The following is a 16,594-nucleotide window of genomic DNA, read 5'->3' on the forward strand; positions in this document are numbered from 1 at the left end:
GAGATGGCTCTCAGGACAGAGCAGGCCGGTGGGGGAGGGGGACGATCACAGGCCACTGGGGTGCAGGCCTGCTCTGCAGTGATGGTGGGATCAGGGTCGTGGGGTCGGGCGGCGTCCCTACCTTGGACATGATGTCCTCCAGCTCACTCCGGGCCTTGTAGGTGCCGTCATCATAACGGAAGCGGTACATCACCTGCTCGTTCTTGAACTGGTGCTTGTCAGACACTGGAGGGACGCAGGGGGCCGGTGAGGCTGGGCCCATCCCCGCCCATCACCGCCCTGCACTCGGCCAGGGTCTGTGCCACGCGCAATCTCGCTGAACCCCTGCCCTCACTCCTCTGTGGAAACCAGGTCCCCCTGCTCTGCCTGAGGCCCTGCTGAGCCCTGCCGCTTGGGGCCGGGGCACCTACAGGTCTCAAGAGGGGCCCAGAAATGCCCTGACCCAGCCTGCACTGGGACCCATCTGGCCCAGCACCTCCACGGTGCTAGTTCACCAAAGCATGTGTTGGGACTGTGGGTGCCGGGGTGTGGTCTTACACAATCAGGATTTATGAAACCCTCTCTATACGATGGCTTTGGGGTGCCCTTGCTGCTTCTTTCTGGCCCTCCCCACCATGGATCCATTAGCAGATCCTGGGGGCTCTGCCTTCAAAACATTAACAGTCTGACTCCACACCCCAGCCTGCTCCGAGCCACCGTTATCTCCCGTCTGGAACATCACGGCCCCTCGCCCGGTCCCCTGCTGCCCACGTGGCGGCCAGAGGAATCCTGCACAAGTCTGAGTCTTGGCAGGGCCTCCCGGCACTCAGCCGCAGCTACCTATCTCACTGCAAGTAAAAGCCAAAGACCCCACTATCCCTCCAACGGCCCCGGACCTCATCCCCTCCCCACTATCCCCGGCCCCGAGCCCGCCCACCGTGTCTCCTGGCAGCGCCCACGCCCGCTCCCACGGAAGCACCGGCCGCCCTGCGGCTCCCTGGACACCTGCTTACTCTCCTGCGGGGACTCTGCACCTGCTGTTCCCTCGGCCTAAAACCCGGGTGCTACCCGGCCCCTTGCTCTCTCAGGGCACCTTCTCGGAGAGGCCTTCCAAACCCCTATTCAAAACTGACTGCCAACCCCTTCCTTCTCTCCCCCGCCCGGCACTGATAGCCACCTGGATACACACAGATTTCACTTCGTTCATCACCTTCCCCTCTGACCAGAACATCGGCCCCATGAGGACGGTTTCATCTGGCCTGTTCTCTGCTGTGTGCACAGTGCCGGGCACCTAACACGCACTCAATAAAGATTGGCTGAAGAATGACTAAAACATAAATGGCTCTTGCCCTTTTTTGAAAGGACTTTTCGAGGTGTCCCTGCTTTGCTGGTGTCCCAGGTGAGGGCAGGGCTTTCCGGCCCTGTGAGCCGATTTGTAAGGGCATCCGCGTCCCGAGGCCACACTGTGCCCAGGGAACGGGGCGGCTGCACAGGAGGCTAGCGACACCCCCTGTGTTAGGGGGAGCACAACACTGCTGAGGTCTGACCTGTGCCTCCCCCTGGGGCTGCCCGGGCCCAGCCCCCACTCACCATGGTGGATTATACCGTTCTCCAACAGGGCCTGGCCCAAGTTGACTCCTTCTTCGGTCTTGCTGATTTCACCAATTTCCAGAAGCCAGGCAACAAACTCACTGCCAGGAACATAAGATGCCGTTGAGAGAACCTCCCCAGTCTTGGGAACACAGGGACCAGCACCAAACTGGCTTGGCCCAACCCACTCCTGTAAAGGACAGCTAGAATGTCCCACAGGAAAGCAAAGCTTGGGGGCCCAGAGCCCTGGGGGTTGTGCTGAGACCTTGTGCTTTTTCCCAGGACCAATGGCAGAGGGGTGGGTGTGACCAGACCCCAGGCCCTGACTCAGGTGCACTGGATGGGTGCATGGATGGATGGAAGGATGGATGGATAAGACAGAAGGAAGAAGGGTAGATGGATGGATGGGAGGGAGGGAGGGAAGGAGAGATGAAGGGAGGATGGATGGGTAGATGAGAGGGAGGCAAGGAGGGAGGGAAGGAGGATGGATGCATAGACTGGAGGAAAGTAGGAAGGGAGGGAGGATGGGAGGATGGATGGATAGATGGATGGACAGATGGACAGATGGACACATGAGTGGGGAGGTAAGTGAATAGGGAGTAGATGAATGGATGACCTGATAGACAAATGAGCAGGTAGCTGGAAAGACCAGTGGGCAGGGGGTGGAGGGGAGCATGGGGGGGATGGGCAGACGCTAAATGGAGAAAGACCCAGGCAGATGGGTGGGGGAAGGGATGATGGATGGCAACATGGATGGATGAGCAGAAGGAAGGAAGAAACAAACAGGCAGGAAGAAATAAGGGCCCAGAAAGATGACTGTGGAGAGTCAAGAGAGCTCATGGTGATCAGATCATGTCATTCTCCTAGTCAAACTCTCCAGAGGGCTTCCCCCTTGCTCTCAGAAAAAGATCCGACCTCTGCCTGTGTGATGACAACGCCCCACGTGAACGGCCGTCCTCACAGATCTCCTCTCCTATACCTTTCCCTTATTATGTTTCAGCGATACCCACCACCTTCTGCTTCTTCAAAAAGATGAGACTCCTACCTACCTCGGGGCCTTTGCAGTTACTGTTCCCTCTGCCTGGAAACGCTCTCTCCCAGCTCCTCATGTTAAGTCCTTCCTTCTCACCGAAAGCAGCTCCCCACACAATCCTCACATCTCTCAGTTTTGCTTCCTTTTTAGCACTTATCCTTGTCTGGAATTGTACTGGTACAGGTTTATATATGTGTTTATCAGCCGTCTGCCCCACCAGAAAGTAATCTCCACGCCGACAGGGACTTTTGTCGGTCTTATTCACAGCCCTAGCCCCAGCACCTGGGGGGGACCTAAAGCACAGTAGACCTCAATAATCATTTCTTGAACACAGGAAGGAATGAGCCATCAAACAAGAAGGAATGTTCTAGGCTCGGCAGGAAGGTCTCTGGGAGAAAGAAGGGCTCACGAGCCCGAGGAAATCAGGCAGATCCAACGTGACTACCCAGTGGGGGTAGAGGCTCGGCCGGACCCCAGGTCCCTGCTCTTGGAGGCGCACTCAGGCTCAGTGCAGAGCTCAACCCTCTCAAGTCAGCAGGAAAAGGGAGAGCCGGTAACGGGGCTGTTTGCACCGAGACAATCTGTGTTCAATGAAAGCAGGTGGCAGCTGGCCAGAGCACAGAGCTCTCCTGCTTATCGAAACCAGCTGTCCCGCCTCCAATTACAGGGCCAGAGGGGGCAGGGCTATTTTTAGCTTCCCAGTGTTTGGCTGAGCAAAGCCCGCCCGTGTGTAGGTAGTGGTGTGTGTCGAGGCATTCAAAGGGCCCCGGGTGCAGGCCAAGGGGGGCGGGGGGGGGGGGAGACAGAGAAGAAATGGATCTATTTTGTGGGGTGGGAGCCCCAGGTGGGGAAGAGATTGTTCTAGGTCCTCCACTCCTGGTTTCATTCTCAAAGCCCCAAAACTCAGAGCCAGGGGAAAGCTGCCAACAGCGGAGGGAGGCGAACAGATGTTGAGTGCCCACTCTTGGAAGCTGGAGACTCGGCATCCGGCTGCCCACCAGCTGTCCCGTCGGGGGCCGCCTCTGGCACTGACCGGCCGCCCTGTGGCCAGATGAGGGGCAGGCAGTGTCCCAGCGTCTTCTGCTAGGACGGAGGAAGGCAGCCCAGAGAAGAGCAACTGTGACCCCAGGTTTCTGCCCCGAGCTGAGTCTTACCCCTTTTTAGAGCAACAAGGGAGGTTCACAGCTTGCTGGGCGAATTTGGACAAGACATCGCTCCCCTCTGGGCCTCAGTACGGTCGTTCCAGCAAGTGGTTCACTCAAGGGCCTTCTGGATTCAGCAGGTAAACCCTCACATCATATGAAATCTCAAGCTGGAACCCGGTGTGCAAAACCAGGTAAAACTCATCTCTAATGCAGGAACCTCAAGCTCTTAGAAGCGAACAGAAGGGGCCAGGTTGGCGGTGCCAGAGCGGCTCAGTCGGTGAAGCGTCCGACTCTTGATTTCGGCTCAGGTCATGATCTCAGGGTTGTGAGATCGAGCCTGTGTCGGGATCTGGCTGGGCATGGAACCTGCTTAAGATTCTCTCTCTCCCTCTCCCTCTGCGCCTCCCGCTCCTCGCATTTGCTCACTTTCTCTCTCTCTCAAAAAAAAAAAAAAAAAAAAAAAAAAGGAAGAGGAGGAGGAGGAGGCGCCAGGTTAAGGCTATGCTGAACCAGCCAGGGCTGGGGCTCCTGAAGACGCCAGCCACCCCTCCACACAGCTGACGACGGCCACATGGGAAGACGAAAGCATCTTACTTTCCAAGAGAAGCCGGAAATTCGGCATTTCCTGGGAAATCTCCCAACTGTTAAATGTTGATATATAATCCCAAATTTCCTGAAAGCACCATGTGGCCCACGTAAAACACGTGCGCGAACTGCACTAGGTCAGTGCGGCACCGCGTGCCTCCACCGGGGCAAGGAAGGGTGTTCTAGGCAGGGGATGAGCACATGCAAAGGCCCCGAGTGAGAAGGAAGGTGCGAAACCAGCCACCTGCCAGTGGCTGGACGTTGGGTACGAAGAGCAGCAAGATCCAGCTGTTCAGAGAGATGCAACTGGGAGCACTGAGCTGGGGACACAGAGAGAAGGTCAGCCGAGGCTGGTGGGGAGTCTGGGATTCAGGCAACGGGGCACTGGTTGAGTTAGCACGTGCCCAGCGTCTGCCCTCCTTCCCTCCTGACCCCCAGAATCACTACCACGTGTCAAGCCCAATGCTGGGCACAGGGATACACGGGTGTGTCTTTGCCTTCTCCCTGGGACAGTCCCCTGAGCTCAGGCCCAATGTACCACTCACCACCCGGTACGGCAGTCCCCTTGTTCTCACCTGTCTCCTCCGTGAGGGCAGGACTGGGGGTTTTATATCTGTCCCTGTAATTCCACTGCCTGAAGCTGCTTCCTGAAGAATTCCTGTAGAAGCTTCCCGCAGCAATGTCCGACAAATCATGACTGATGGGCTCTTCCCCACGGATACCCTGCACCTGTGTGTGCAGGCAGCTGAGACACGAGGCCCCTCCCACCTCAGACCTTCTATTCCGGCAGACATCCATCAATGAATGACATCTAACCTCTGGCAAGGGGGAAACCAAAGGCATTCTCCTTCCAGGAAGCCTTCCCTGACTGCCCCTGCCAGTCACACCATTACACTTGTCCCCTGAGTTCTTACAGCTCTGACAGTTCCTCCATCCAGAGCCTGTGTGATGAGCTCATCCTCATCCCACTCTTCTGCTTATTAGACTCTGAATGGCTCCCCAGGGCACCCAGAATAAAACCCACCCCCCGATCCCCCTTCCCTGACCGAAATGGCCCCTGCCAACCCCCGCAGCCTCATCTCCCACTCCCTGGCTACTCCCTCGCTCTAGCCACACTGGCCTGGCTGTCTCTTAATTACTTACTCAAGGCTCATTCCAGCCGTGGGGTTTTTACACCTGCTGTTCCCTTTGCCAGGCAGGCTGTTCCCCGATCTTCTCATGACTGGTTCTTGCTTATCATCTAGAGCTTGGTTAAAATGTCACCTCCCCTGAGAGGCTCTTCCTGACCACCCTGGCTGAAACAGCACCCGATTTCCTCACCTCCTTAACATCAAGCTAACTCAGCATCCGTTCACTCGCTGAAATCCCCTCAACACAGAGAGGTGCCGGTGGCTGTCCACTTGTGTATTTTCTGGTTCCCCACTGGACAGTTAGCTCCATGAGGACAGGGGTTCATCTGTCCTGCTCCCTGCTGCACACAGTAAGGGCTCAGTAAACACTGAACGAACGGCACGGAAGCACGAATGAATCGATTCTGTCTGCGCAAGATCTATTTTCTTTGTGCGTTCTGTCTCGGAGCAGGGCAGAAACAGGCCACCCCCATGCACACTTCTGTCACTCTGGCCAGCACGGTGCTCAGCACGTCACACGCATTTTCTCACGGAGGCCTCTGACAATCCTGTGAAGCGTATTTGATTATTTCTCATTAACTGGTCATTTACTGAAGCTCAGAGAGGTTAAGAAACTTGCCCACAGTCACACAGCTAGAAGAGGAACCAGGGCTTGCATCCAAGTCTGACTCAAAGCCCAACGCTCAAAAGTTATGAAGATAAATCAGACACGTTTTGTATTCATGGATTCCCTCTCTGTGGCTGTGTGACCTTACACAGGACCTCTTCCCTCTCTGTGCCTCAATTCTCTTACCCTTAAAATGGGGATAATGGCAGTGACCTGCCTCGCAGTGCTGTATGCGGGTTAAAAGGCATAGCCACCTGCCAGTGCCTGGAGCAGAGAAAAGGTTGATAATTGTGTCTGGGTGCCTATAGGTTCCTTCCACCCGAAGGGACCAAGGAGGCTTCCACAGGAGACTTGGGAGCTGAGCCCTAGTGGGGAAGGAGGAAGGTCTGGACACAGAGCAGAGCTGTGCCGGGAGAAGAGCTTTATTACAACAGTCTTCTGCAGGAAGTCTGGTCCGTAAGGCCCCGGTGATTGTAAAACAAGCTTCAATCCTGGCCCTGTTTCAAATGGGCAGTAAGAGAAATCTCCCTAATCCTTCCTGAGGAGACAGAACCCTCCGCTGAAGCTCTAATCACAGACAGGTTATCCCATCCGGCTGGACTGAGCTCCCCAGGGGGCCTGGCAGGAGGCGGAGAGGTCGTCTGACCCAGGGGGCCCGGAAGCAAGCCCCTCCCGAGAAAAAAACCTCGTTTCTGCCCAGGGATTACAGACTAGCTGACGGAGACGAGCCAAGCTGCCCCTTCCCCGCTTCCCGCAGGTCCCGGGTCCACACTCTCCTCGCCACACACCCTCCCAGGGAGCTCGCGGCTGGGGTTGCTGACCCCTGGACGCAACAGGGCAGCCCCAGTCCAGGCCATCCCCCGACCACCCCTCAGGAGCCCAACCACCCCCCCAAAATCTCCTGCCTGCTGCCCCTTCCACCACAAGCCTCAGGCTGTGACCAGTGAGCTCCGCCCCAGCTCCACACTTGGGTCCCAAAGGCCTGTCCCACATTGGTATTTAAATGTCTCCAGGGCACTTCGACCTTAGCGTGTCCAAACCTAGCTGCCGCTGCGTCCTGTCTCTGCACCTTCCTCACCTGGCTTCCAGGACGCCACACTTGCCCCGAGTGCCTCCTACCTTTCTGCCTGCTCCCTCTTAGCCCTTCCTCCTGACGCCGGCGGCCCCAAGGCCCAGTACCTGCCTCGGCTCTCCCTGCACGTCCCCTTGCAGAGTTCAGTCCCATGGCTTTAAAAACCATCAAAATGGGGGCGCCTGTGTGGCTCAGTCGTGAAGCGTCTGCCTTCGGCTCAGGGCGTGATCCCGGCGTTCTGGGATCGAGCCCCGCATCAGGCTCCTCCGCTGGGAGCCTGCTTCTTCCTCTCCCACTCCCCCTGCTTGTGTTCCCTCTCTCGCTGGCTGTCTCTCTCTCTCTCTCAAATAAATAAAATCTTTAAAAAATAAAAAAATAAAAATAAAAACCATCAAAATGTTTTGATGGCACCTGGGTGGCTCAGTCGGTTAAGCATCTGCCTTCAGCTCAGGTCATGATCTTGGGGTCCTGGGATCAAGCCCCGCATCAGGTTCCCCACTTAGCAGGGAGTCTGCTTCTCCCTCTCCCTCTGCCCCTCCCGCAGCTCGTGCTGTCTCTCAAATAAATGAATAAAATCTTTGAAAATAAATACAAATGCCCACATGCCCGCCTTTACTTCTTCAACCCAGTCCTTTCTCCCCAAGTCAAGATCTATAGCCAACTAACGGTCGTCCAGGTGTCTACGAGTCTCAAGGGAACCTGTTCGAAAGGGACCTCTGAGCTCTACTCTCGCCCCCAAAACCCGCTCCTCCATCCGTCTCCCTCCCCTTCTCAGCAAGCGGCAACTCCAGCCTTCCAGGGGCTCACAATCCTCAGCTCTCTTTTTTCTCACCCGACCAGCAAATGCGGTCACTTTCAAAATGATGCAGAATGCAACCACTTCCCCCATCTTTACTGTGACTCCCTTTGTCCAAATCACCTCTCCCCTGGTCCGTGGCAACATCATAACACAAAGGCTTGTATCCAGGGCCTCTTCAAGAGCTTTTGGGAAGTGGGTGGGTTATAAGTCAATACGATCTCAAAAAAGTCCCCGCCGCCCAGGCAAACTCCCCTCCCCTGCTGGACCACAAGCTCCATGAGGTTGGCACCCTCCGTGCAGACCCCCACGTCGAGCGCACGGCAGGGCTGACACACAGCTTGGCAATTTTAGTGGGACGGTGTATCTGCCGCCCCCACCAGGTGAAGGAGATGTAAATCTGGGTTTGAGATACACCTGTGCTCTGACCCCTTGGATCCTTGGTTATAAAATGGGCGCAGGGGGGGAAATGTTTTACTATTGGGAAGGAATGTATTTCCCAAACAGAGACGTTGGAGGCCCTCAAATCCTGAAAGCTTTCAGGAGCCTCCCTTTGTCCCTCACGTGTAACTCAGGCAGGGAGGCCTCACGGGACGCCAACCCCGTCCACACCCTGGTCTCGGACTTCCAGCCTCTAGGACCATGAGGCGGTAAGTTTCTGTTTAAGCTGCTCGGTCTGCGGTGCGTGGTGACAGCAGCCTGCGTGGAATGATGCAAAGGCCCACGTCTGCTCTTCGGCGCTTCCAGCAACTCTGACATCAACTCCCTGTGTTAAAGACCTCTTCGCTTGAAATATCTATGGTGACTTCCGTTTTGAGTGTGAGGACAGTGTCTCTCAATCCCTCACTTGAAATATCTATGGTGACTTCCGTTTTGAGTGTGAGGACAGTGTCTCTCAATCCCTGGTGGGCAACCCATTAGTAGTTTGTGAAATCAATGCCATGGTCTTGCTTCACATTATTTTTAAAACAAATGAAGAAATGAGTAACATACCAAGGACAAGGCAGAATAGCAAAGAAAGAGAACAGAAAAGACACAGAAGAGATACTTCCAGCACATACCCAGCACGGTAAGCTTCGTGAAACTGGCTTCGATCATACGTCACATGGATGTGTGCCCCAGGTGACAACATAAAACTTATGTTCTGCAGTGAGTTGTGGCAGGAAACATTTGAAAGACCTGACGGGGGACCCCACTATCCTTCCTGACCTCTGAGGTCTGTCACATGAGGATGCGGGGTGCTTTAGCAGCTCTGCCCCGCAGGGCTCCGGGAGAAGAGCCAGGTGGGCACAGTCTGGCCCACCTGCTGCCCGGGACCAGCCCAGGGACCCCGCAGAGGCCTGGGTGGGGCCACTCACTTGCCGAGGAAGCACTTGGGGACGGTGCTCAGTTTTCTCCGGCGGTCCTTGATCAGGTTCACCTTCTTGTTCATCATCATGTGGTAAAGCTTCTCCCCCTTCTCCGCAATCATGACGTAGGCGTCCCGCTCCATGCCCAGCTTCAGGCCTACGGAGGAGGCATATGGTCAGCACTCAGGCGGGCGTCGGCACCAGGGAGCAGAGAAGGGCAGGCCTGCAGCTCCTGGAAGCCCGCCGCCCAGCCGCCCCCATGACTGCCCCAGCCGGGGTCACCTATAGGGCACTCACTGCGTGTCAGCCACTGCTCCAAGCACCTGCCAGTGGCTCCTGGCACAACCCTGCTTGGGGGGGGGAGGGGAGGCTGATCTCCCCCATCTTACAGATGGCAAAGCTGAGGCCCAGAGAGATTAGTCCCAGGGTAATAAGCAGTCAAGCTCATTTGACCCTTCAACCTGACCATGGGTTTCCAAATTCAGAGGTTATCAGAAAGCCTACTGAGTTCTTCTAGCCAGGGATAAAAATTTGCCCATTTCTTTAGACAATACACACAGAACCCTGACCAGATCCCTGCCCCCATTTTCTACTTGGACCCTGTCCACTCCTGACAACTGCAGTGACAAATAACAATAGAAAATGCTGGAAGCACCTACTATACGCCACTTAATCCTCAAGAAACCTGTTAGGCAAAATAATCCCCCTTTACAAATGAAGACACGGAGGCCCAGAGAAATGTAGCTGTCTGTCTGTTCCCCAACTAGACGTGGCGAACCAGGATTTCGACCCAGATCTGTGCTCCTGATCCCAGCCTGCACCATCCCCCGCACACCCAGCCCTGAGGTCAAGGTTTGGACAACACCCGATCTAACGACTGAGGCCCACGGAGGCCACACCCTACTGGTGCTCGCATATACCCTGCAAGGACCACAGCTCTCCATTCTGACCACAAAGACACTGATCAGCCACACCCAGGCCAGTCCACACCCCTGAACCCCACCCCCGTCCTGAGCACACGCCCAGCCCTGACCAGTTTCAGGGCTCACAAGCTTGCCAACCAGGGGCCAGCTTCAGGGGTTAGCTGGGCCTCAAACCACTGGAAAAAACTGTGAACAAAATTTAAAGTCAAGAGGGGCGCCTGGGTGGCACAGCGGTTAAGCGTCTGCCTTCGGCTCGGGGTGTGGTCCCGGCGATCTGGGATCGAGCCCCACATCAGGCTCCTCCGCTATGAGCCTGCTTCTTCCTCTCCCACTCCCCCTGCTTGTGTTCCCTCTCTCACTGGCTGTCTCTATCTCTGTCGAATAAATAAACAAAATCTTTAAAAAAAAAAATTTTTAAGTCAAGAAATACCACCTGAAACTTAAAATCTAGCTTCTCTACGGAAAAGAAAAAACAATGGATCCAGCGCTGCTGGGCCCATATTCCTGAGAGATGGTGGTGACTTGCTGACGGATGGAAGTAGGAGGGAAAGGGAAGCGGGCGGATTTGGCAGAAGTAAAGGGACTCCATATACTGAGTTTGGGGAGTGGGCAGAAACCAGGGACGGCACCAAGAGTTTGAATCTGAGGCCCCAGGCAAAGGGAGGAACCAGGTACTGAGATGGGGAACCTCCAGGTTTGGAGCGGAAGGCAGGGTGGAAATCAGGAGTTCTGACTAGACACGGCAAGTGTGAGAGGTCTATGACACACCCAAGTGGAAGGCTGCAGATTCAGAGAAAACTGCCTCGGTTTCCTCCTTTGCAAAGGTGGGGGGAGGGGGTAGGGTTTTTAGGATCATGTGTCAAATTTCCCAAGTAAGGTCAAATCCAAACCGCATTTAGCAGCATTACAACCCTGTGCAGCAGGAACGTTTTATCCCCACTTCTCAGACGGCATCACTGAGGTCTGGCAAGCTAAAGTAACTTGCCCCCCGACATAGCACAGCTCCCTTTTCCCAGATCTCTGCACAACAACCCAAAGCCAGGTCCCAACCCCACCCAGCTACCACACCCAGCCCCGCACGACGTTATGCAAGCTGCCTCGGGGGAACCTGGGCCCAGAGAGATCTGTGACCACAGTCAATGAGCGGCCCCCAAGCATCCTCCTCCCAGATGCAGACTCCGAGTCTCAAGCACAAAGAACCCTAGCTGAAGGAAACAGAACCGTGGGGGAGACAGAGGCATGCAGGGAATGTCTTGGCTACCAGCCCTCAAGGGTGAAGGGTGCCAAGAATCTCAGGGTGGCCAACCATGTGACCCTTGACCCTTGGGCAAGTCCCTTCCACGGGGCCTCAGTTTCACCATCTGTCGAGTGGGCTCTAACAGATGCCCTCGGGTGACCTAAGATACCACCAAGTTGTAACACAGCCCTTCACTGACCTGCTTCTTATACCTCCAACCTCTCTGGAAAGGACCCCAGCTCCTTCCCTGGACGCAGTCCTCACTCTGCAGACGTGACCAGCCTAGGGGAAGCCATACACACACCAGGATCCCAGGAAAGCCCTCCAGAGCCACCATTCTTCGGAGGCCCAGGAGAGGGCCCACTCACTCTCACGCTGTTCCCGCTCGCGGATGATGGCATCCAGCCACTTCTGCTTCTCCTCCGCTGTCTTGGCCATGCAGACGAACCACTTGTTTTTGGCCGTGTTGTGGATCTTCCAGCCGTTGGTGACAGTGTAGCCGTTGCTGTGGTAATCCGCTGGCAGGGGCAGAAGGCAAAGGTGGGTGAGCCCGGACTCAGCCATACAACTCTGAACGGTCCCCGCTGCACGCTTGAAAGCAAGATCACGGGACCAGTGCATCTCGCTCCAGAAAGGCAGGGTGCCAGGGGCACCAACAGGAACAGGGTCTGAGAGCTGAACTTGCAACCCTTCGAATGCTCACTCCTTCTCCTCTCTATTCTCTGCAAAGAACAGAAGATCTGCAAACGAAGACCCCCACCCCTCAATTACGGGGGCTTCAAGACCCCACAGTCCGGGCACAAATGCAGGAGTCCCAGAGCCTGGGATTATGTCCCAGCCTCCCTGCCCATCTCATCTGGGCAAGCCTACTTAAAACCTAGTGCAAGCCCAACAAAATCAAGTCCGGGGCCCCTACGCACTGCTCGCTGGGATGGGGACTGGCCACCATCTTTAAAAACAGGCTATCATTTTCCAGGGAAGTGGAAGCTGCCCATACCCTAAATCCGAGGAGGGGGTCCACAGGTTTCGTGACACTGCCAAAGGAGTCTGTGTCTCAAAACCAGTTAGGAACTCCTGCCCTCGCCAAGTCCAAGGGCGCGTGCAGAAATAGGTTCACACAAGACTGCTCACGGCCTCACTGTGCATAATAGCAAACAGCAGAAATGACCCAAATGTCTATCACCACAGGCATGAATAAGAGTGTCACACAGCAGTGGGAACCAACACCGTGCAGACGGCTACATGCAGAAACACAGAGCGAGGTGCGAAAGAACACACGATATTTTATGACCCTTTAGACAGACTCATAAGGCGAGATCTATACAACCACATGGATATGTTTAAAGCCACTTAATATGCACATAATGATATAACCATTTAAAGAAAGTTTTGAAACAAATTTTCATTAAGATGTTTACTAACGCGTACCTAGGAGATAAAAATGTTTTTTAAAGAGCAAGAAAATGATCATCAGACAACTTGGACAATTACCTCTGGGGGACAGGAGGTGCTGTGACTGAGAGGGGTGTGTGAGGAGCTTCCGAGGTACGTGCAGCGTTTTACGTATTAACTTGAATGGTGACTACCCAGGGGCTCACTCGATGTGCATTATGTTTTAGATACTTTTCTTAGGTAGGTTACATGTCAAATCAAAGGAAAAACTGAGGAGCGCCCGGGTGGCTCAGTCAGTTAAGCATCAGACTCTAGATTTCGGCTCAGGTTATGGTTTCAGGGTCGTGAGATCAAGCCCCGCATCGGGGTCCACGCCCAGCATGGTGACCTACTTAAGAGTCTCTCTCTCCCTCTCCCTCTGCACCTCCCAACCTCACAAAAAAAAAGAAAGAAAGGAAAGAAAAAACAGAGACTGTGCCACGGAGCAGGTGGGGCTGGAGCTCAGGAGGGCCTTGGGGTTAGGGTCTACCTGTCCCATCTTCCACATTCTCCACCTCCATGACTTCAGTGTTGATTCGACCCCTGAAGATGTAGAGGGAGCCATTGATGGACTTGGTCCTCTTGGTGGATTTCTTGCTCCCGGTGACCCTGAAAGACAGCAGGAAGTCAACAACCCCTATGTCTCACCTAACAGGGGCTGGAAAGAGCAAAGGGAAGCAGAGCGGTAATCTGGAAGGGCGCCCGGAGATGGCAGGAGCACTGCACCGGGCTCAGGAGCATGGGTTTTCGGCTGGTGGCTGGCTGACCTGAACAAGTCACTTCTCCACTTCCAGACGCAGTTTCTCCATCTGGAAAACAGGCTCGTCGCCTTGCTGACCTCACAGAGCCATAGCTAACAGTTGACACTGATGAGAAACTAATCAGAAGCAATAGAAACTCATCCCTCTTGGCTCGAAAGTGGGTAGGGGCTCTCAGAGTGTCTAATAGAGGGGTCTTCCTGAAATCAGACCGGAGAAGAAGGGTGCCCAGAGTCAGCAGTCCACCCAACTATCCCCATCCAGCTGCCCACCATTCATGCCCTCGCTCAGGTCCATCTGCCACTCACTCAGTCACTCAACAAACATCTGACCAGAGCTTCCTATGGAGAGGATGCCAAGTTGGGGCCAAGGCAAGTCACTCATCCATGCATTCAACAAGCACTTTAGAGAACACCTACTGAGTGCCAGCACTCCGCTAGGAGCTGGGGCTACAGCAGTGAACAAAACAAAGTCTCTGAGAACTCATCCTCCGATATGAGGGGGCAGGGGCACAGAGACAGACGCTAAGCAGAGAAGTCAAAGACGAGTGACGTCAGGAGTGCTAAATGTGTGGTTAAATAAAGCAGAGAAGGAAGTCTCAGGGCTCGAAGGCCACTTTGTGGTACACACAGGCCCCTCTGCTCCACCAGGTGGGGGATGTTCCCACATCTATTGGCCTGATGTGCTCCTGTCACTATAATTGGGTAAACTATGTGTTATGTAAGTGAGGACATATGAATGTGGAAAGAGAGTTGTCTCCCTGAAAATTAAACTGTTTTGGAAAGACCTGAAAAAGGTGAGTTGCTTTTGTGTTAAGAGTGAACTTACCCTCAAAGAAGAGACCTTGGCTCCCAATGAAAAGAATGTTTAATGAATGCAATGTGTGTGCTTTTGATTAAAATAAAATATTGAAGGTTTGTAAAAATAATAATAATAAAGGAGATGGTTGGGAGGGTGATTTTAACTGGGACCGGGGAGGGAGAGGTGGTCAGGGGAGGCCTCATGAAGAGGTGGCTTTGGAGCAAAGACCTAGGGAAGATGATGGAGGAGCCTAGCAGGGTATCTGGGGAGGAACATTCCAGGCGGAGGACACAGCCCTCATGCCACATTGCAAGGAGCAACAAGCCAGCTGGTGGCTGGAGCGGAGTGGGTGAGGGCAAGTGTGGGGAAAGGGGTCAGAGCGGCCACACAGGCCAGATCCTGCGGGGTCTTGTGGGCCAGGAAGATGGACTCCTCCTGCCAGTGTGAGATGGGGGCCATGGAGGGTCTGAGCAGAGGAAGAACACGATCTGATCCAGGTTATAAAAGGCTCCCCCTGGCTTCCTGTGGAGAAGGGACGGCAGGTGGGGCCAGCAGAAAGCAGGGGGGGAGCTAGGAGCCAACAAGCAGCGCGACGGTTTGTGCGTGCCTACCCACGTGCCCCTATACCCGTGAGCACATGTACAAGCTTCTGTAAGCTTTTCATTACAGTAGAAAATCCACACAGGGAGAAAATGCCCAAAGAAGGACGTGGCTCGTTTCACTTCTATAGAGTGAGCACCTCCATCATCACTGTAAACACCCCCAAAGCCCCCCACCTTGCCCCCTTCCCAGTCACTCCCCCCGTCTCCCCTGCAAGGGTCACCACTATCCTGACCTATGACCCGTGGCCTCCTCTGCCTATTCTGGAACTTCACACACATGGAATCGCAAAGGCTGACGGTGACGGGTATGTCGGCTGATTCCCGTCTGACGCAGCCATGACTGTTCTTGCGCGGGTCTTACGAAGAACACACGTGCACGTCTGCACAGGGGATCTACCTGAACTGTGAGTTACGAGGGAGGTACGCGGTCGGCTCTACCAGAGAATGCCAAGCTGTTTTCCAAAGTAGTTGCACCAATTCTCCCCGCCGCGGTAGAGTAGGAACATTCCGGTGGCTCCCCATCCTCTGTAGCGAATTTCCATGCTGGCCATTGTGGTGGGCAGAGTCACGGCTCATTAAACATTTCACTGGTATCTCCCTGGTAAGTAACGGGGCTGAGCACCTTTCCATGTTTATTGGCCATCTGGTCCTGTGGCCCACGGGCTTTTGTGAAATGACTGTCCCTTGGGCATTTTTCTGTTGGGTTAACTTTTTCCTGAAGATTTATAGTAAGAGTTGGCAAATGTTTTCTGAAAAGGGCCAGAAAGATAGCAAACATTCTCAGTTTCGTGGGCTCCATGGTCTCTGTGTCAAAGATTCCACTCCGCCCTTGCTGCAGGAAAGCATCCACGGACAACACCAAAACAAATGGGCATGCCGTGTGCCAATCAATCTTTATTTATAGAAACAGACAGAGACCCAAATTTGACTTATAGGACTTCTTAATATACTCTGGATGTAAGCCCCCTGTCAGTTAAATGGATTGCGAAGATCCCTAATCCACAGCTTAGCTTTTTACTCTCTTCACAGTGTCTTTTGATGAGCAGTTTTTAATTTTAATGTAATCTGATGAATCTGTTTTTCCTTTAGAATTACACTTTTTGTCCGATTCAAGAAATCTTTGCTTACCACCAAACCGTGAAGATAGTCTCCTATGCCTTCTTCTGGAAGCCTGATTGCTCTACCCTGCACATTGAAATCTGTGATCCATCTGAGGTTGATTTTCCGTGCATTGTGTGAGCTGACAGTCAAGACTCAGTTTCCCCCATTGGATATCAAACGAACCAAACGACCACTTCCATGGGGGGCTGCTCCTGAACTCGCTCTTCTCTTCCACTACGCTCTTTGTCTGATTTTGCACCAATACGACGTTGTCTTAATAACCACAGCTGTGGAGGAAAGCCGGGGTACCGGCAGTAGGAGGCCCCCAGCTTTGTCCTTTCTCAAACTGTCGAGGCGATTTTGTGTTTCTGTATAAATTTTACAGTCATTTACACATACACACACAAAAACTCCCTTCTGGAATTCCTACTAGAATGACACTGAAGTTCTGGCCA

At 54.1% G+C, this 16,594-nt stretch overlaps 1 protein-coding gene across 1 annotated transcript in view; it reads right to left on the reverse strand.

Annotated features, from left to right (window-relative positions):
• The window catches only part of PREX1 (phosphatidylinositol-3,4,5-trisphosphate dependent Rac exchange factor 1), a 175,510-nt gene that overhangs the window by 49,839 nt on the left and 109,077 nt on the right, over nucleotides 1–16,594 (reverse strand). The window contains exons 8-12 of the mRNA XM_040638439.1: nucleotides 13,368–13,486; nucleotides 11,815–11,964; nucleotides 9,296–9,443; nucleotides 1,570–1,670; nucleotides 122–225 (exon numbers count right to left, since the gene is read on the reverse strand). Of these exons, the coding sequence (XP_040494373.1) occupies nucleotides 122–225; nucleotides 1,570–1,670; nucleotides 9,296–9,443; nucleotides 11,815–11,964; nucleotides 13,368–13,486 (622 nt within the window). The remainder of the gene's footprint in view (nucleotides 1–121; nucleotides 226–1,569; nucleotides 1,671–9,295; nucleotides 9,444–11,814; nucleotides 11,965–13,367; nucleotides 13,487–16,594) is intronic.

Source organism: Ursus maritimus, unplaced genomic scaffold (assembly GCF_017311325.1).
Source record: "Ursus maritimus isolate PB19 unplaced genomic scaffold, ASM1731132v1 scaffold_22, whole genome shotgun sequence".
In the NCBI taxonomy this organism is placed as follows: Eukaryota; Metazoa; Chordata; class Mammalia; order Carnivora; family Ursidae; genus Ursus; species Ursus maritimus.